Genomic DNA, 21,403 nt, shown 5'->3' with positions numbered 1-21,403 from the left:
CCACTTCATTGGAACTTCTGTAGTAGGCTATAGATATTAGAGAAAGTTCTCTTGAAATCATATTGTTTTTCCTCTCTCTCTCTCTCTCATTTTGAAAAAAAAAAAAAATGTATGTAATGTTCTCTTTTCTGCTCTAATTCTGAAACAAATGGAGGTTTCAACTGATATATGGGACAGAGTTATAGAGCTCACAAAGGGTGCTCAAGATAAGAAGAGAGACCCTTTTCAATGGGCAATTCAAATCTCTACAATCCTAAATTCAGAGGGTATTTCTATGCCCTCTACAGAGCTTTCTCATGTATTAGTCTCCCACATATGTTGGGAGAATAACATTCCAATCTCATGGAAATATCTTGAGAAGGCTTTGGTCCTCAAGATTGTCCCGCCCATGTTGGTTCTTGCTTTGCTTTCTTTGAGGTTTGCAGATTTTTTTCTCATTTTTTCTGAATTTTTTTGTAGTCTTTTTTTTTTTTTTTGGTTTCAGATTTTTTTTTTTAATGATTTGGTGATGTGGGTTCAGTTAATTTTTTGAGTTTAAGGGTTGTGTTGAGAAAATCCGCGGGCTCAAATAAACAGAAAGATAAAATAAACACAAACCACAAGATGAACGCCAAGATTTTACATGAGAAAGCAAAATGATGAGGTTTACAATGGATTAACACAGAACCCACAAACCCGCAACCCTTTTCCTTGCTTCTCTCAACCAAGACCCAACCAAGATCATACCCACGAGCAACTTGAGAACAAACCCAAGAGAAAACCCAAGAAAGAACCCCGAGAGAAAGTGATGCAGCCGTACCTTCAAGTTACATGGAGCCAAAAATCAAGCCACAAATGACTCTTAGAATGCCTACCTATTTGGGATATTATGTTTCCTAAATTTTCTTCCTTTGCTTTCCTTTAGCAGGTTGGACACTAGTATGTAGATTTTAGAAAGTATTGGAAAGCTTTATTAGGAGACTAAAAGAGGTATGTTTTGTTTTAGAATGTTTTTTAGGACTCTCCTCTTTAGTATAAGAAGTTTAAGAGAGTAGAAGACTATGTATCTTTGGAAGTGGGACCTTTTTTTTTATTACAAAATTTTATGCAACAAGTGGCTGTGAGGCTTCTTCTTTCTCTTTTGTGTTATGGTTTTGTAAAATCCGTAGATAAAAGGTTAGGAAATTCTATTTGAGTTTTTGGTTTTGCTATTCTTCGTCTTTCGCTCCACTAATTTGGTATCAGAGCTCTTGTTGATCCATGACGTTCGTCGTGAAGAGGCAACTACCATGGTTAACAGCCGTTAGCATGGTTGAGACTTTCATATGGAGGCTCCTCATCAAGATCACCAAGTCAATAAAGTCGAAGAATTAAGGAGGCAAGTCCAACAACTTATCGAATGCGTAGCGAATTTCAAAAATCTTAGTTGCGATGACAATAGTCTCATCTCAGAGGATATTATCCCTTTTTATAATTGTGCTTTGCGAGATGACACAAATGAAAGGGAAGTTCAAGATCGGATGGGTCTTAATCAGCCCTACTGTGATGATGATATGAGGGTGGATATACCAGAGTTTGAAGGGAAGATTCAACCCTATGATTTCATTGATTGGCTCAACGCGGTTGAACGAGTGTTTGATTATAAGGAGGTGTCAGATCATTGTAAAGTGAAGATTGTGGCTATTAAGTTGAAAAAAGCATGCTTTGGCTTGGTGGGAACAATTAAATATCCGTAGAGAAAGATTAGGAAAAGAGAAGAACAGTTCTTGTGAGAAGATGAAGAAGAGGCCAGAAAACTACCTTCAAGACAACTACATGAAATTGTATAATCTTTCACAAAAAAACCAGACCGCTGACAACTATACGGAGGAGTTCAATTTACTTACAATGTGTTGCGTAGTGGCTGAGCCTGAAGAGCAAATGGTGGCACATTATTTGGGAGGCTTATAGAAGGAGATTCGGAATGTGGTGACGCTGCATTCCTATCGAAGTTACAATGATATGTTCAAGTTGGCCATTAATGTTGAGGGGCAACAAATGTAGCACTCAAGGCATCCGGTGATGCCTAAGTTTGAGAACATGCGTCGAAACCCAATGTCAATTTTGATCAGGCTGCGGCGAATTTTGGTCTTGTCAGCGGTGAAAACGATCGTAGAGAGCATGACGAGCGGGATGACACCGAAGAGATATTGAACGGAGTTCTAATCTATCTGTCAAGCCGAAGACCGGTGGGACACCCAAGCACTTCAAGTGCGTGGGTTTCGGCTATATAACGTTAAGAGTGCCCAAACCGAAGGTATGCGAACTTGGTTGAAGAATTTGACGAGTTGACAGGAGCGAATATTTTAAACGAAGAACCACACTTTGATGACTATAATGATGATGATGCTGGCGAGATCACTTAGAGCAATCATGGTGAGGCATTAGTTATTGACGTGCTATGAATACAACCAAAGTTGAAGAAAAGCCCGATTGGTTGCGGCATAATATTTTCCCCACAAGATGTATGTCGAATGGAAAGATGCAATCTCATCATTGATAGTGGGAGTTGCGAGAACGTGGTGGCACAAGAAATGGTCGACAAACTCAATCTGAAGACTGAGAGGAGGCCTACGACTTACAAGCTTTGCATGGTTCAAAAAGGAAATGAGGTACTTGTTAATCAACGTTGTTTAGTTTCCTTTTCTATCAGTAAACAATTAGGGTTGCCTATCCAAAAAAAACAGTGAGGGTTGTAACTCGAGTCGGGTGGGTCAGGTTTTCCAAAACCCTACCCTACCCGAAAAATTATCTCGGGTTAGGTTGGGTCTAATTTTTTAAGGGAAAACCCGATATTCGTAAACTCGACCCTACCCAAGATAGTTTCTTGGGTTGGGTTGGGTCGGTTCGGTTAGGGTTTTTTTTAGCATGGGATATTAACTAATTTTAAAGAATGTAGGAAAAAAAAAACAAATCTTCACACCAAAAATCTCTAAATTTATGTCATCAAGTGTATAAATTTAAGAAGGAAACTATGGGCATGTTCAGTAATGCTTCTCATTCTAGCAGATGGAATCGAGTAGAATCGGATTCATGAGAATCTGAGGAAGCGACTTCAAGTCGCTCCGCAGAATCTCGTCAATTAGCCGTTCAAAATGAAAAAACACTAGAACCGGACTATCCGGGTCACGTATTCCGAACAAGATTCTCAGAAGTTTTAACGCTTTAGTCATTCCTGCACCTACAAAATAGGCAGAAACCATTTTTAGGATGTTTGCCGAACACACCTTATATTTTCACATCACAAACATGATCACCTCAATGAAAACAATTATGTCAATATATTGGGAAATACCATTAAAAAAAGTCAGTATATTGGGAAATTATTAGCTATGATAGTCAAGAGATATTTAAGAAAGTCATCGTAAACCTATATAAGTCAGGTCGGGTTTCGGGTTTTTTTTTCTTTAAATCCGATCCTAGCCAAGATTTAGTCTAGGTTTTCAATCTAAAAGCCGACCCTACCCAAGACCCGTGATTTCTAAACCCAACCCATGTTATTTTCAGGTCGAGTCGGTGTGGGTCGGGTTTTGCAACCTTATAAACAATATTAAGATGTTCAATGGTGTGATGTGCCGCTAGATGCTTGTCACTTATTGTTGGTTCAACCGTGACAATACAATCGAAAAGCTATCCATGATGGGTATAAAAAAACTTACATGTTTGTTAAAGATGACGTGAAACTGATTTTTGGGTCCATCTAAGATGGAACACATTATCAAGCCTTTAATAGGGGAGGGAAGTAACTTTCTATCCATGGATGATTTTTTTGAGAAATCTAAAGAAAATAAGGGTATGATCCGAGAGAGCAGTAAAAAGTGCAAAGAATTGGCAAATAAGTATAGAAAGCATATGAAATTTAAAGGAGACCTTGCTTGGATCAACATGAAGAAAGAGAGATTTTCAAACAAGTTGCAAGATCGAGTTGATGGACCATTTTGTGACATATCAGTGAGATTGCATGTGGTGGATCTTACTAGTGACATGGGACTTTCCACTGCTTCTAGCGTGGCTGATTTGGAGGCATATTATGGAGATATGGTGTTGATCATATGGACTCGAGGGCGGAGTCCTTCTCAACCATGGGAGTCTGATGCAGCCGTACCTTCAAGTTACATGGAGCTGAAAATCAAGCCACAAATGGCTCTTAGAAAGCCTACCTATTTGGGATATTATGTTTCCTAAATTTTCATCCTTTGCTTTCCTTTAGTAGGTAGGACACTAGTATTTAGATTTTAGAAAGTATTGGAAAGTTAGTTTACTAGGAGACTAAAAGAGAGATGGTTTGTTTTAGAATGTTTTTAGGACTCCCCTTTAGTATAAGAAGAGTACGCAACTTTGGAAGCGAGACTTTTTTTGGATTACAAAATTTTATGCAAAAGTGGTCGTGAGCCTTCTTCTTTCTCTTTTTGTTTTATAGCTCAACTCAACTCAACTAAGCCTTTGTCCCAATTCTAGTTGGGGTAGGCTAATGAATCCTTTAGAAAATTTTCATGAAGAAGGTGATTGAATCTACCCGGCTCAAATTGACTAAGTCTAATCCTGACACTATTTGGGTTCTTCTACATGGATCATTTTCTTCCATTCTCTCCTATCCAAGGTCATGTTCTATGTTATGTTCCTAACCATCAAGTCTTTCCTCATTGTTTCTACCCAAGTCGTTTTCGGTCTGCCCTAGCTCTTTTTACTCCATCAACTTGGCACGAGTCACTTCTTCTCACTGGAGCATCCAAAGGCCTACGTTGGAAATGCCCAAACCATCGTAAGCGGTGCTCTCTCATCTTCTCCTCAATTGATGCCACCCCCACCTATTTACGGATGTCTTCATTTTTAATTCTATGTAACCTTGTGTGGCCACACATCCATCTAAGCATTCGCATCTCCGCTACAGTCATTTTATGCACATGCTTCTTCATTGTGGTCCAACATTCTGAGCCATACAGCCATGCTGGCCTCACAGCTATCTTATAAAACTTTCCCTTCAACTTGGTAGGTATTTTACAGTCGCACAAAACTCCTGAAGCATGCTTCCACTTCAACCAACGTGGTCTTATTCCGTGGTTAACATCCCTCTTCAATCTCTCCTTCCTTATGTAGGATTAAACCAAGATAGCGAAAGATATCCCTCTTAGGTACCTCCTGTACGGTCATATTTACTACATCCTCGCCCCGCCTCCTTACATTACTAAAGTTGCACTCCATATACTGTCTTAGTCGTACTCAGTCTAAAACCTTTGGATTCCAAATTAGTTCTCCATAACTCTAACTTAGCATTAACTCCTGCTTTGGTTTCGTCAATTAATACTATGTCATCTGCAAATAACATACACCACGACACCTCATCCTTGAAACCTCCATAAGTTCATCCATAACTAGCGTAAAAGGAGAGGGCTTAGAATTGATCCTTGGTGCAGTCCTATTGTAATTGGAAACTCACTAGACGTGTCATTCATAGTTCTGACACTAGTTACTGCTCCATTGTACATATCCTTAACCACATCAACATACTTAATAGGCACTTTTTTCTTTTCAAGGACCTAACTTTTTTCTCTTTTTGTTTTACGTTTTTGTAAAAACCGTAGATCAAAAGGGAGGAAATTCTATTTGAGTTTTTGGTTTTTCTATTCTTCTTCTTTCGCTCCACTAAAAATCCCTAGAAAAACTCCCCCCCCCCCCCCCCCCCCCCGATCGTGCAATCTAGGAACCTTTTATATATCTAGCGTTTTCCAAAAGCTAAAACAATGTTTCCTTCCACGCTTTTCCTTCCCACCAAAACCACAAACCTAATTGAATTGGGAAACATGTGGTGGTGGGAAACAATGAAACTTTCCCAACATGTTGTTTTCGTTCCATTTTGATGGGTTTGATGTGGGTTTCGTGTGTACCTTTTATTCTTAATGGAGATGCGATTCTTTAGAATGTTTGAAGTTCTGAAGTTTTGACTGAACTTTTTTTGTAGCTTTGGTGATTTTTGTTTTTATTTCCTGTTTGTTGTTTTGGTAGTTAGAGGTTGTTGATTTCTTTGAATGTATGGGCATGCTGATCGTGCAATTTAGGAACCTTTTCTATATCTAGCGTTTTCCAAAACCTAAAACAATGTTTCCTTCCACTCTTTTCCTTCCCACGAAAACCACAAACCTAATTGAATTAGGAAACATGTGGTGGTGGGAAACAAGGCAACTTTCCCAACATGTTGTTTTCGTTCCATTTTGATGGGTTTGATGTGGGTTTCGTGTGTACCTTTTATTCTTAATGGAGATGCGATTCTTTAGAATGTTTGAAGTTCTGAAGTTTTGACTTAACTTTTTTTGTAGCTTTGGTGATTTTTGTTTTTATTTCCTGTTTGTTGTTTTGGTGGTTAGAGGTTGTTGATTTCTTTGAATGTATGGGCATGCTGCCCATTTCTTGTCTAGTTCTTTTGTTCACAAAAGAAAGGGCATCTTTTGGGATTTTGGATGGTGTGAAATTGGATCTTTCCACACGAATTGGGTGTCTTTTACATTTACATTTTTGGTTTACCTGGAGTTTAATGCGAATTAAAGTGGGCTTATCTTCAGGGGTTCTATTCATACGGATTGTTCTTGTTTATGGTGTCCCTTTTCCCCTTCTGTGCTGGTCTTCCATATAAATTTTTAGGATTCAATGGCGTTCAATCCAGGTCTTGACTTTTTCTCAGTAATAGGCAGTTATTCTTAGCTCATTCTTATTCTTGAAATGTTACTGTCATAATGATTGTGATGCATATGCTACCTTGCTTAGCTGCTGTGGTGACTGGTGAGACTGATTTCTGTATCATGAAGAGATTCTGTAGAATGCATTTCAGCCTATGAATGTGATGCAATTTCAGTGGGCCCACAGGTCCCACAAATTACATTATTTTCAGGCAGGCCCCACATTAAATTATAACTTGAAACCATGGAAAGAACATGAGAACTTACAAACCCAGGTGCCCCTTATACATAGTTTACAACGAAATAACAGAACGAGCGGGCAAGAATTACCATTAATATTGAACTCTCTTCATTAGCCGACCACAACTAGTATGGTACAAAGGCTTAGTTGAGTTGAGTATTGAACTCTCTTCATTACCAACTCTTTAGCAACACATTCTAGTTAACCTTTACTATTGAAAAAAGGACTTATAGTTGACAGCCCTGGTCACTTCTTCTGGAACAAAATTGAAACCAATTTTTTTGTTTGTTTTCTAATTTGATCTGTAATTTTTGTTCATTTTCGTTAATATTATCTAGCTTTATAATTTGATCTTTCGTGTACTCATCGCAGGCATCCTTAAGAATGTCATTTTTTTTACTAGTGCTACTTCTTTTATTGACTCGTTAAGATTCAATTTGTTTGAATTCTATTTTTCTACAGGGTAATACCAAGTCGACGCTTGCACCCTGCAGCATATAGACTCTATATGGAACTCCTCAAGAGGCACTCTTTTTCATTTGAATATCAAATTAATGGAACAGGTTTTCAAAAGTGAGGCTAAATTTTATTTCATTCTTCTCGTGAGAAGGATTAACCAATTGCTTGCCATTTTATTCTGCTTGTCATATTGTGTTCTATGATATGTCAATTGGCATACTCAATAATATGTGCTCATGTCCAGTGTTTGATAGTATAATATATATCATATAAATTGTTTCATTAATTTTACTTTTGCTTTAGGATCAAGCACATGAATTTTGAGAATTTATTCTTTTTGGGTTTCTGCCCTTGAATACTGTACACTCCTATATGAATACTCATGAGTTAGCTTGTCAAATACTTTTGCGCTTCTCAACATAATTGCATGTCATATGTCCCCTTGGATTTTTTTCCACATACTTGTGTTTTGGTTGTTATTCGGCATTAGTTTGTGTGGTTAAAATCTCTATCCTGTGTAATAATTGTAGTTTTCTATTTCCAAGCAGCATGTATGGATGAATTTGCCAAATTTTGTGGACTTTATAATAATATTATATTTTGAAATTTTAAGATGATGTACTGGTTTACTTGGCTGTGGATTGACTGGGCCGCCCTATTGGTTTGCTTGACTGTGGATTGACTCAAGATATTACAATAATGAGTCAATGCAATTAATAACACTGTCTGTCTGCAACTCCAATGGATAATGTTAGATATAATTAGTTCGGGATAATTTTAGAATATTAATTTTCAGTCTAATTTTGAGAAGCTTATTATTGTGCTTCCATCTGCAAAACCCGAATAAATCAATGTTTAAGAACTCAGATTTGATCACTCAACTCAACTAAGCCTTTGTCCCAAACTAGTTGGGGTCGGCTAAAATGAATCCTTTAGAAAAATTTCATGAAGAAGTTGAAAGGAATCTACCTGGCTCTAATCCTGGCTCTAGTTGGGTTCTTCTACGTGGATCACTTTCTTCCATTCTATCCTATCCAAGGTCATGTCTCTGTTATGTTCCTAGCTATCAAGATTTGATCACTATTTAAAAAACAAGAACTCATATTTGATCATGAACTCACCGAGTGTAAAATTATGTTGCCTTGGCAATTTTTCCTAACGTGAAATTTCATCAATTAAAGATACAAATTACAAAGAGTAAGAGAAAAGGCCAAAGAAAGATAAGGCCCAAAGATGGATTCTGGGATTAGCATGCCACACCAATACACTAATTCATTACAAAATGCACCAACATTTGCTAAACTATTTGCTGTTGAGGGGTTAGGCCTGTAGCTCAACGGTTGAGGCTTTGTTTCAAAACCTTGAGGTCTCAGGTTCGATCCCAGCTTACCTACCAAAAAAAAAAACTATTTGCTGTTGAGGTCTCTTCTGTGTGGATGTGAGAAATCTGAAATTGTAAAAGTCTCTAAATAAGATGTACATCTCTTAAAAAGGATTTCATGCCTCGGCCAGTTGAACACTGCCATGTTATCTCCCTTAGTCCAAACCTTCCTCAGCTGTGAACCTCTTCAGAAAAATCAGTCAGTCCAACTCCAAACCGTTTTTGGGTTATGTATCAAATACTTCCGAATAACATTCCCGAAAAAAAAAAAATCAAATGCTAGAGAATCACAAGCTGAATCTTCATGATGAAAAATGATAGCACTGGATGAATCAAAAGGCTACATATTGTTTTTTGAACAGGTAATCCATTAGAAGCAAAAGTACAGAAGGCACAAGAAAGCCTGATGGACATAAGATGAAAAAGGAAAATGAAACACAATGTTAATAATTGACCCTGCAAAGAAACATACACTGTTGGAGCTTGCAGTAAGAGTTTACGGCTTGACATTTTTATTTGGTTTTAGGCATCTTCTGAAAATTTTGTGGTCGTGAGGGCAGTGTTTTCCATTTTACGAAGTACTAAAAGAAAGAAAAAAAAAAAACATGTTGTTACCCTGTTTGTCAACTGGACATTTGGCATCCCTGTCTGATGCATGAGCCAAAATGCATGACACAAAGCATTGTTGTGCTTCATCTCTCTTCAAACAATGCCGAAGTTCTCCTTTCATAGTGAGTTGCTCTATTTATGGATTATTGGCTTTGCACTTGAAAGATATCATATCCATTCTTTTTAAATGTATGTCTCATGTAAATTGTGTCCTACAATGTTTTTCCAGTTACTTTTACCGTGACAATAAGTGATGTAGCAATTCCTGACTGTTTGTGTGATGCAGGATTATGATGTCTATAGATGATGTTCTTCATCTTTCCCAAACATTTGGCATTCAAGTGGGTGAACCAGGGGTTGTAGTTGTTGAATTTGTTTTTTCCATTGTGGGGCAGCTAGTTGATGCAACATTAGATGATGAGGGGCTGCTGGCATTAACCCCAGAAAAGAAGTCCAGATGGCCAACCAGGGTGCAAGATATTGAAATACATGTCGATGAGAAAAGAACTGAATTTCATGAGAAGTTACAGAAATTGAATACAGTGATGGCTATCGAACTTATTGGACAATTTTTACAACATAAAACAACATCAAGGCTCTTTTACTTGGCACGTCAAAACATGTAAGAGATGTTTACCTGCAATATCTACTTTGTGCATGTCTTTTAGAACCCAATGTTAATTGGTTAGGTAGACAGAGTAATTTGCTCTTTCTATTCATTCATACCATGTATTGAGATCCCAACGGAATTAACAGACAGATTTAATACCCTTCAAAACATGGAAAGAATTTAATGCTTTTATTGGGAGATCAAATTGGTTTGTTCTTCTTTTCTTTTTTTTTGAAATGGTAAGTCAAATATATTAAAAAGATAGGGAAGACCGAGGAAGTCCCCCAAAGGATTACAAGGAAATAAAGAGAAGAAAAAATACAATAACCTGCAAAAAGTCAAAACTCTCTAACTCCAATCTTTCAACCTCAGATCTAGCCAAAGAATCCGCCTCACAATTTGCAGATCTACAAACATGATTGAAAACAATGGAAGAGCCCTCTACAAGATCAGAATTTCGTCAAAAAACGACCAAAATCTCTAAGGTGGCGCCGCAGTCCCACGGAGCCACCTAACCACATTTAGTGAATCCCCCTCCACAATAGTAGTGTCAATTGGTTTATTCTTTTCTTATTCATATGCTATTTACTGATTGAATGAAAATATAATTCCTTATAGTAATCTTGAAGTCAGTGCATTCAGGACTTGTTTATCTTGGATTGAAGGTATTTGATTGTTTATATCTGTGCCATGTTTTAGGCCCTTACACTGGGGAGGTTTCATTCAGCGGTTACAGCTGATCGTAAAAAACTCATCAGCATTGAGGAATTCAACTATGTCTCCAGAGACTCTGTTGCTGTTGGGATCATTATATAAACCTAAAAAAGGCGGTCTAGAATGCAAACCCAGCCAACACCATGAATTGTGTTCAACTGTTGCTTTCAGAGCTCCGACATCCTTTGTTGATCACTTTTATGGAGCTAGTTGTTCTGCACTTTGGATTCCCTTAGATATGTTTCTTGAAGATTGTATTGATGGATCACAAGTTGCGGCATCATGTGCGATTGAGATTCTTACTGGTAACTACATTTCTATAAGATTTTTATTTTTATTTTGATAGGATGAGTTTAATTTTGTGCCAGTCTCTTGTGGTGAATGCATGGATTTTGACATTTTATACAGGTTTGATAAAGGCTCTTCAAGCGGTTAATAGGACCTCCTGGCATGATACTTTTTTAGGTGTTTGGATGGCATCTCTGCGGCTTGTTCAGAGGGTAGGAATCTTTTAGGCAAGATTTAATTTTTTCTGTTGATGTTTATAGGGAGCTGAATAAATTTGTTTTTTAATTTCATACAACGTTACTTGTTTTTATTAGTTTCTTCATCATCTGTAGGAAAGGGAGCCCATTGAGAGCCCGATACCTTGCCTTGACACACGGTTATGCATTTTACTGTCTATTACAACACTTTCCATTGCTGATATTATTGAGGAAGAGAAAGTTACAATGATTGATGAAACCCAAAACAAAGGAAGTAATCAATGGAAAGATAAATTGGAGGCAGGGGAGAAGCATAAGGATTTGGTGTCCTGCTTACAAATACTGGGTGATTATGGGGGCTTGTTGACTCCTCCACAATCTATTGTTTCTTTAGCCAATCAGGCTGCTGCAAAAGCAATGATGTTTGTTTCAGGCCTCAATATCGGAAATGGGTACTTTGAGTGCATTAGCATGAATGACCTTCCGCTGAACTGTTGTAAGTAATATTCTGCAATTCCAAAATCTATGAATTGGTCCCATACTATGTCACAAATATCTCTGATATTTTCAAAATATAGTATTTTTATCGTGATATTTTGATAAAACGACAAAATCCCGAAATAATCCCGAGATTTTAAAAATATAGCTATAGTTTCATTTTTATCATAAAATATCGTGATACTATCACGATATTATCCCGATATTTTTACGATATTTTTTCTTAAATTTTGTATTTTTATATATTTTTTAAATTATTTTATTTTATTGTTTTTCCTGGATATAAACTCGAAAAAAAAAAAAAAAATTTAATATATCCCTAGATCTTCCCTTGTCGAGAAATTCCTGAGAATGATATTTGTGACATAGGTCCCATACAGGGTGTCAGCATTTTTTTTGTTGATTTGTCATGGATTTTATGTCCTTATCTCTCTTTCTTGGTGGGTATTATCTTTCTATCTCCAAATTTCTGAACTCTCAAAGCTAGCATATACTCTATAGGCTAAATGTGGCTACATAATAAAATCATATATTTTTTTATTGGTATAAAATCATATATCCTAGTACAGTGATGTTGTCGTTATCTCTCTTTTTTTGCTGGGTATAATCTTTCTATCTCCAAATTGCTGAAATCTCAAAGCTAGCTATACTCTATAGGCTAAATGAGGCTAAATAATAATAAATTCTTATATGCTAGTACAGTGATGCCCCTTCTTTGAGTCATATATGAGAATATTCTTAATCTTAAATATCTCCTTTCAGCTGGAAATTTGCGGCATCTTATTGTTGAGGCTTGTATTGCACGAAATCTGTTGGACACATCAGCATACTTTTGGCCAGGATATGTGAGTGGACGCATCAACCAGGTCCCCCACACTGTTCCTGGTCAAGTGCCTAGTTGGTCTACGTTAATGAAAGGTGCCCCATTAATCCCATCGATGATAAATGCTTTGGTGACGACTCCTGCTTCAAGGTATAATGACAATTTACCATTCAAAAATTCAATGAGCCTATGGGCTGTGAGGCTGGATGCATTTTTAGAATCTTGACATTTCCAGCTTGCAAAATCAATATTCCGTTTTTCTTATGTCAGTTTTTATTATATGGATGTTGTAATCTTTGCGGGAAGGATTATGGCCACTGTGTTTATATGAATTGCTGCAATCTAGAGATACTATATGAGGGTGATCGGTGTGTCATTTTACTTCTAAATGAATATTTCTCTTTATTGTGGAATTTGATCTCCTGGTCTTCAGTCATGCCATATTTCTTTCCTGAAGCCAGGTGTATCAGATGCTCTTTTTTGTAAATTTACCCAGGGCAACACCACTGAATTAAGCTCATGGGTTTGATGGAAGCTTAGCAGAGCTAGAGAAAATGTTTGAGATTGCCATCAATGGGTCTGATGATGAGAAAGCCTCTGCTGCCACTATTCTTTGCGGTGCTTCCCTAATTCGTGGTTGGAGTATTCAGGTAATTAAGTGCTGTTGGCACATGAGTATGCTGGGCCAACGAGACTTGGAAATTCCAAGCTTTGTGTGGCTTCCTAGCAAAGTTATTGTTCAACATATCCATGACATCTTAGCAAGGATTTAAATGTCAGTTTCGATGTCGGTTTAGGCCAGCACCGAAACCAAAATTTCGGCTGAAATCATGTAAAACCTTGATAAAAATTTCAGTATTTTTAAAATTTCCCCCGAAATGTATAAAATTTCAGTAATTACGATGGAAATTTAGGTTGAAATTTTCGAAATCCTGTATTTTTCTGATTCAATGTATGAAACCGAAATATTTCGGCTGAAATTTCAGATTTCGGCTGAGATTTAAAACTATGCTCTTAGATCTTGATGGGAGTAACGCTCTGTGTTACTTGCAGGAACATGCTGTTCGTTTCATTTTGAAATTGCTGTTGCCTCCTGTTCCTGCGAATTATGCTGGGAGGGAAAGCCATTTGATTAGTTATGCTTCTATGCTATATATTCTTCTTACAGGAATAGCACAGGTCGACTGTGTTCGAGTTTTTTCATTACAAGGCTTGGTAGGTTCTGTTTCTCCAACAATAGGCCTAGTGATTAATGATTTGTATTGGGAAATGATATGAGCACAACCATATTTTGAAATTTTCGCTAACCTATTCTATCTGTACTATTTAAAGAGCTGTCAAAAGGTTATTACATTTCCCAAAAAGCTCTCATGAGCCAATTAAAGAAGAAAGGACATCTGGGTTTGTGCAAATATCAAAATATGGTTGTACTGATAGCAGTTCCCTTTTTTATTTCCATGCAGCATTTGATATTTCTGATTCTAAGTGGCATTGAATGTTTCCATTACCAGGTTCCAGAACTTGCAGGTGCATTGATGGCAATCTGCGAGGTTTTTGGGTCCTGTATACCTAATATTTCCTGGACTCTTCCAACAGGGGAAGAAATTTCTGTCTATGCAGTGTTCTCAACTGCTTTTATTCTCCTTTTGAGGCTTTGGAAATTCAATCATCCACCTCTTGAACATTCACAATGTTTCCAGGTACTCGGAGATGGTGCTCCCGCTGGATCCCAACTAACTCCTGAATACCTTCTATTGCTTCGCAACTCTCAATTAGTACCCCAGTCCAACATTCCTAAATATCAAAATAGCAGTAGGGCATTCTCAAATAATGCAATTTCCCCATCTATGCATCCCATTTTTGTCGACTCATTCCCAAAATTGAAAGTTTGGTACCGACAACATCAAGCTTGTATAGCATCACCTCTCCCTGGTCTTGTTCATGGGACTCCAGTTCATAAAATCGTAAATATGCTCCTAAATATGATGTTTAGGACGATGAATAAAGGAGGAAACCAGTCTGTCGGCTCAGTTCCTTCTGGAAGTAGTAGTAGTCTGAGCAGTTCTGGCACAAATTATGAAGATACCCCTCTAAAACCCAAATTACCTGCTTGGGAAATTCTTGAAGCTGTTCCCTTTGTGGTTGATGCTGTCCTTACTGCATGTTCCCATGGAAGGTTGTCTCCCCGTGAATTGGCCACAGGTTGGTTATGATTTGCTTAATCAGTTTGCTTCATAGCTTTAAGCCTATTCATATCTAGAAGTAGCTGTTGAATCCATTATTTTGAAATTCCTTTTTTTTTAATGGCATTATTTTGAATTCATGCGAAACAAAAACTTTTAATCTTGAATAAAAACTAAATTTTCTCTGTTACTATAATTGCTTCAAGTATGGCAAATACCTCGTTAATGTCCACCAGTTGAAGGTGGTAGTACTCTCTCTCTCTCTCTATATATATATATATATATAGAGAGAGAGAGAGGAAAGGGTTTCTGCGCTCGAGCACAGAAACAGGGGGGGAGGGGGGGGGGCACATTTTTTGGTGGGATCCAAAGCATTCATTTGATGGGCCCTTTCATAGATAGGGTGTCCATTTGTGGGCCCAAAAAATGGGCAGATAGTGGACAAACAATATTTGTCCTTTTTAGGCCCCACAAATGGACACCCTATGGTGATCCAATGGAGCTGATTTTTGGTAGGCACCCCATCCATGATGGGGCCTTCCAAATGAATGCTTAGGATCAAACCCCCCGTTTCTGTGCTCGAGCGCAGAAACTCTCTCTCTCTCTCTCTCTCTCTCTCTCTCTCTCTCTCTCTCTCTATATATATATATATATATATATATATATATATATATATATAGAGAGAGAGAGAGAGAGAGAGAGAAAGAGAATAGTGTTCCTGTGCAGCTGCTTAGATAGCGCTTCAAAAACTCATGTGGGCCACATTTTTGGGGTGATCCAAAGCATTCATTTGAAAGGCCCTTCCATGGATAGGTTGTGTACCAAAAATCAGCCCTATAGGATCATCCTAACCCAATCAAAGGTGGAGGAGAAAATGGACAAACACTGTTTCTGACCATTTTTTTCTTCCACAAATGGCAGGGTTAGGATGATCCTAAAGGGCTCATTTTTGGTACACACCCTATTCATGGAAGGGCCTTCCAAATGAATGCCTTGGATCACCCCAAAAATGTGGGGCCACATGAGTTTTTGAAGCAGCTGCGCAGGAACACTTTTCTCATATATATATATATATATATATAGAGAGAGAGAGAGAGAGAATTGTTGGTGAGCTTAAGCGCACCATTTTTTGGGTGCGCTTAAGTTGTTATAACGCCTCCCATTGGTGCGCTTAAGCGGGACCCAGCGGGACCCAAACATTTAAACGAATAGGAGGCGTTATAACAACTTAAGCGCACCAAATAAAGGGTGAGCTTAATCGCACCAACAGTTTTCTCATATATATATATATATATAGAGAGAGAGAGAGAGGGGAAAAGGATGGTGATCTTGAGCGCACCATCCTTATGGTGAGCTTGAGCTCCCAAAACACATGGGTCCCACATTTTTTGTGGTGATCCAAACCATTCATTTGCAAGACCCTATCATAGATAGGGTGTGTACAAAAAATCAGCTCCATAGGATCATCCTAACCCATCCAAAAATGGGTGGCAAAAATGGGCAGATTTGTGGAGAAACAGTGTCTGTCCATTTTGCCACCCACTTTTGGATGGGTTAGGATGATCCTATGGAGCTGATTTTTGGTACACATCCTATCTATGATAGGGCCTTGTAAATGAATGGTTTGGATTACCACAAAAAATGTGGGACCCATGTGTTTGGGAGCTCAAGCTCACCATCCTTTTCCTCATATATATATATGAGATAACATTTCCTACACACTTGTGTAGGTAAGTTACCTACACACTACGTTAAAATACAGTGGGGGCCCACATTGTTTGGGTGATCCAAACAATTCATTTGAATGGTCCTCACATAGATAGGGTGTCCACAAAAAATCAGATCCATAGGATCATCCCAACCCTACGATTTGTGGAGGTAAAATGGACGTGTATAAACCTTCACAAATTAGTCCATTTCTTGCCTCCATAGTTTGAATGGTTAGGATGATCCTATGGATCTGATTTTTTGTGGACCCCCTATCTATGTGAGGATCATTCAAATGAATGGTTTGGATCACCCAAACAATGTGGGCCCCCACTGTATTTTAAGGTAGTGTGTAGGTAACTTACACAAGTGTGTAGGAAATGTTCTCTCTCTCTCTCTCTCTCTCTCTCTATATATATATATATATATATATATATATATATATAGAGAGAGAGAGAGAGAGAGAGAGAGAGAACGGTTCCTACACATATGTGTAGAGAGTTCTCTACACACTAGCTTAAAATACAGTGGGGGCCCACATTGTTTGGGTGATCCAAGCCATCCATTTTAAAGGCTCTCACATAGATAGGGTGTCTACAAAAAATCAGATCCATAGGATCATCCCAACCCTACGATTTGTGGAGGTAAAATGGATGTCTTTAAACCTTCACAAATTAGTCCATTTTTTGTCTCCACAGTTCGAATGGTTAGGATGATCCTATGGATCTGATTTTTTGTGGACACCCTATCTATGTGAGGGCCTTAAAAATGAATGGTTTGGATCACCCAAATAATGTGTCCCCCACTCTATTTTAAGCTAGTGTGTAGATAACTTATCTACACATATGTGTAGGAACCGTTCTCTCATATGTATATGAGATATATATATATATGACAAAAAATGGACTAATTTGTGAAGGTTTAAAGACATCCATTTTACCTCCACAAATCGTAGGGTTGGGATGATCCTATGGATCTGATTTTTTGTAGACACCCTATCTATGTGAGGGCCTTTAAAATGGATGGCTTGGATCACCCAAACAATGTGGGCCCCCACTGTATTTTAAGCTAGTGTGTAGAGAACTCTCTACACATATGTGTAGGAACCGTTCTCTCTCTCTCTCTCTCTCTCTCTCTCTCTCTCTCTATATATATATATATATATATATATATATATATATATATATATATATATATATATATATATATGAGAAAAGTGTAGCTACACATGTGTAGCTAACTTAGCTACACCGACGACTTAAAATACAATGGGCCCACATTGTTTGGGTGATCCAAACCATTCATTTGACAGGCCCTCACATAGATAGGGTGTGCCCAAAAAGCAGCTCCATTGGATGGTCCAAACCCTTCAAACTGTGGAGGCAAAAATGGACAGATTTGTGAAGGTTTTTACACATCCATTTTTGCCTCCACAAATCATAGGGTTGGGATGATCCTATGGAGCTGATTTTTTGGGCACACCCTATCTATGCGAGGGCTCATCAAATGAATGGTTTGCATCACCCAAACAATGTGGGGCCCACTGTATTTTAATCCGTCCGTGTAGCTAAGTTAGCTACACGTATGTGTAGCTACACTTCTCTATATATATATATATAGAGAGAGAGAGAGAGGTAGCCTAATGTAAAGGACATCGAAGTCTGAATAAACAATCTACAACTGGCATTGCTTAAACACTTTTGGCCTTGTATATCAGGCCTCAAAGATCTTGCTGACTTCCTCCCTGCATCTTTGGCAACTATTGTAAGCTACTTCACTTCTGAAGTAACACGGGGTGTTTGGAAACCTGCTTTCATGAACGGAACTGATTGGCCAAGCCCTGCTGCAAATCTGTCTGCTGTGGAAGAACATATCAAGAAAATTATAGCAGCCACTGGTGTTGATGTTCCGAGCCTCGTTGCAGGTTTTTTTTTTTCTTCTATGGAGAGTTTTATTTTTTTGGCTTTTACAATGATGGAGAATTAAATGACAATAATATGGAAAAAGTACCCATTTCTAACAGCTTTTCACCCTTTCACTCCTGTTTTCAGATGACAGTGCAGATCTTTCCTTTAAGCCCCTAAATACAATTTCTTAAAAAACCTAGTACCAACATACAGGAATATCTCCATTTTGCTCGAAATCCTTTAAATTGGGGCCAAGTGTTGGTTGTCTAATTTGGGGAAAAGGTGGCTGCCTGTTTTTACATGGCGGTGCTATTGACTTTCAGAGCATTTTAGCAACAAATCATTAGTTAAATCTGTTTCTTTAAATCGAATAGTTATAAGAAACTGAAGTTCTTCTCCTTCTTCATCCTTTTTCAACTCTTCAAGCCAATCACTTACCCAGAATGAAGATGCCCCTCAGAAATGAGAAATTTACTGTGTTCCTCTCAAATATGCTTTAGATTTTAGCATTGGTAAATAATCAGGAAGTGCCTTCTTCTTTTTTTGTTTTGAATAGTAAGAGATTTCATTCCAAGATTTAAAAGACTGAGGTCTATGCAAGGAACTAAGAGAAATAAACGTAAAAAATATAGAAACATTCCTGCATGGAGCAAGAGGAAAAGGGAAAAAAATCAAGGGGGAAGGAAATCAAACAACTCCACCTCTGCCCTTGACACCCCTTCTCTAGCTAATCTATCGGCCACTGAATTGGCCGACCGGCAAACATAATGGTACGATAAATTCGCTCCACACACCTTATCCTGTATCTCATAAAAAATAGAGGCAAATCTCCGAGGATACAAGTGGAAACCCTTAAGCCATCTAATCACCTTAAAAGAGTCCCTTTCAATCACCACTTTGTTGGTCGACATTTTCAAGGAATTTAAATTCCTTCTCCTGTTGAACTTGTGTTTTGAATTGCTTGCAAAATACTAGTAGTCTTATTACTAATAACTTGTAACAATTTACTCTTTCGCAAATAAGAACTCATCAAAGACATTGCTGGTATTAAATCGACTATTTTGATTGTTTTCTGAAGGTGAAAAAACTTTTGTACTGATCACCATTCTCCTCAAGAAAAATGGCCATTGTACAGCATGACCACCGCCATTGTATGGTGATCAGGTCCATGAATCTTGTCGGCCATCACAAGTCCAGCCCATTCCCCTTCCCCCACCCTTATCAAATGATCCTAACCCCTTGATCAAGGATGATGAAAAAGAAATTCTTCTAAGATGTTTCCAAGCCATTGATTCTTTGCAAATCTTGCGAATGGGATCCCATTCAGCATGGGACCTGAACCAATTGGACCGTCAATGATGGCTCATGAGATTAAAGGTCCCTATCACCAACCTATATGCCATGTATATTGTGCACTATGGCGGTTTCTCATTTGTAAAGACAATACTATCTTGCGACTCTATTTCTTCCTGAAGTTTAGATATTTTGTAACTTCACCATATGCAATTCCTTTTTAAGATCAACTACACTCATTCTGCATACATTCATTTATTAAGAAAACATTTAAGGATCCAATGGCAATTCACATTTAGGATTGATTATAATCAATTCATTCTCTCTTCTTATGACTCAAGACTGATTTTGGTGGCAGGTGGAAGCGCTCCGGCAACACTCCCGTTGCCCTTAGCAGCCTTTGTGAGCCTCTCCATAACATATAAACTCGACAGAGCCTCCGAACGCTTTCTAAACCTGGCCGGTCCAGCCTTGGAGAGCCTCGCAGCCGGTTGCCCTTGGCCAAGTATGCCAATTGTTGCCTCCCTATGGGCACAGAAAGTGAAACGATGGAATGACTTCCTTATCTATTCCGCATCTCGCACTGTTTTCCACCAGAACAATGGTGCAGTGGTTCAACTCCTCAAGAGTTGTTTCAGTGCTACCCTCGGCCTATCTCCCACCACTCTTTCCAATAATGGTGGCATCGGCGGACTTCTCGGCCAAGGCTTTGGTTCTTCTTGTGGTGGGTTCTCACCTGTTGCACCCGGGATTCTCTATTTGCGGACGTACAGATCTATCGGAGACATCATGTTTGTGACAGAAAAGATTGTCTCTCTTTTGATGGTTTCAGTAAAAGAAATAGCTGGAAATGGACTAAAGAGTGGGACAATGGACAGGCTAAAGGAGGCTAAGTATGGTTCGAAATATGGCCATGTTTCACTCGCAGCAGCCATGACGCGTGTGAAGCTTGCCGCTGCAGTGGGCGCATCATTGTTGTGGTTATCAGGTGGGTCCGGTCTCGTTCAGTCTCTTTTCCAAGAAACACTCCCTTCTTGGTTTCTAACTGTGCATGGACCAGAGCCAGAAGAAGAGTGTGGAGGGATGGCGCCCATGTTAAGGGGCTACGCACTAGCCTATTTTGCTGTGTTTTGTGGGACATTTGCGTGGGGTATAGACTCAACATCAGTGTGGAAACGGAGGCCAAGGGTCATCGGCGGGCACATGGAGTTCTTGGCTAGTGCACTTGATGGGGAAATCACATTGAGTTGCAATTGGGCCACTTGGCGTGCTTATGTGTCGGGCTTCGTGGGTCTGATTGTGAAGTGCGTGCCGACTTGGGTGATGGAAGTGGAAGTAGATGTGCTGAAGAGATTGAGCAGAGGGCTGAGGAAGTTGAATGACGAGGAGCTTGGTCTGGCTCTACTTGGAGCAGGGGGGATAAGGGCAATGGGTGCAGCTGCTGAACTGATAATTACTGGTAGTGAATGAATCTCATGTAATCTTCTTGTAATGGTGATGTCCCACATTAGTGTTGTGTATACCTGTATTACATTTAGCCAGTGTTTTATGTTCTTAGTCCATTTTGAAAGGAAAGAGGGAACAGGACAAGTGGGTTTTTTTTTCTTTGTTTTTTTTATGAACGATAAAGGGGAATTTATTGAAAAAGCAAGGGGATGAGATGATCTCACAGAGCAAAGAACACAAAGGGAAAACATACACAATCTACACTGCATTACAATGAAGGGAGGTTGTCTCCAACATTGGCCACCTCCTTTCAACACTATCTTAGCCAAGACATCTGCAATCACTTTTCTTTGCATGG

At 38.6% G+C, this 21,403-nt stretch overlaps 1 protein-coding gene across 2 annotated transcripts; it reads left to right on the top strand.

The window, feature by feature from the left end:
* The first annotated feature begins 66 nt into the window (after positions 1 to 66).
* Positions 67 to 21,263, top strand: LOC143865540 (mediator of RNA polymerase II transcription subunit 33A-like). Of its 2 annotated transcripts, none has more exons than XM_077375883.1 (12): positions 67 to 417; positions 7,393 to 7,503; positions 9,666 to 10,001; positions 10,689 to 11,008; positions 11,112 to 11,203; positions 11,324 to 11,684; positions 12,449 to 12,659; positions 13,045 to 13,159; positions 13,563 to 13,724; positions 14,021 to 14,711; positions 18,117 to 18,323; positions 19,958 to 21,263. In XM_077375883.1, the coding sequence occupies exons 1-12, from the start codon at positions 149 to 151 to the stop codon at positions 21,067 to 21,069; spliced, it is 3,987 nt and encodes a 1,328-aa protein (XP_077231998.1). In that variant the 5' UTR covers positions 67 to 148; the 3' UTR covers positions 21,070 to 21,263. The 2 variants fall into 2 exon arrangements, with proteins under 2 accessions (XP_077231998.1, XP_077232002.1); XM_077375887.1 differs by lacking the exon at positions 67 to 417 and adding an exon at positions 503 to 2,630.
* The last annotated feature ends 140 nt before the right edge of the window (positions 21,264 to 21,403 follow it).

Source organism: Tasmannia lanceolata, unplaced genomic scaffold (assembly GCF_043159265.1).
Source record: "Tasmannia lanceolata isolate RefF3 unplaced genomic scaffold, GAP_Taslan_0.1 ptg000002l, whole genome shotgun sequence".
Taxonomy (NCBI): domain Eukaryota; kingdom Viridiplantae; phylum Streptophyta; class Magnoliopsida; order Canellales; family Winteraceae; genus Tasmannia; species Tasmannia lanceolata.
This window is presented reverse-complemented; position numbering and strand designations above follow the sequence as displayed.

Excerpts from the sequence above, each read along its gene's own strand:
- LOC143865540 (XM_077375883.1), top strand. The coding sequence starts at position 149 with ATGGAGGTTTCAACTGATATATGGGACAGAGTTATAGAGCTCACAAAG. Across the intron at positions 7,504-9,665 it reads AATGGAACAGGTTTTCAAAA|GATTATGATGTCTATAGATG; the intron begins GTGAGGCTAAAT and ends TGTGTGATGCAG. Across the intron at positions 18,324-19,957 it reads TGTTCCGAGCCTCGTTGCAG|GTGGAAGCGCTCCGGCAACA; the intron begins GTTTTTTTTTTT and ends TTTTGGTGGCAG.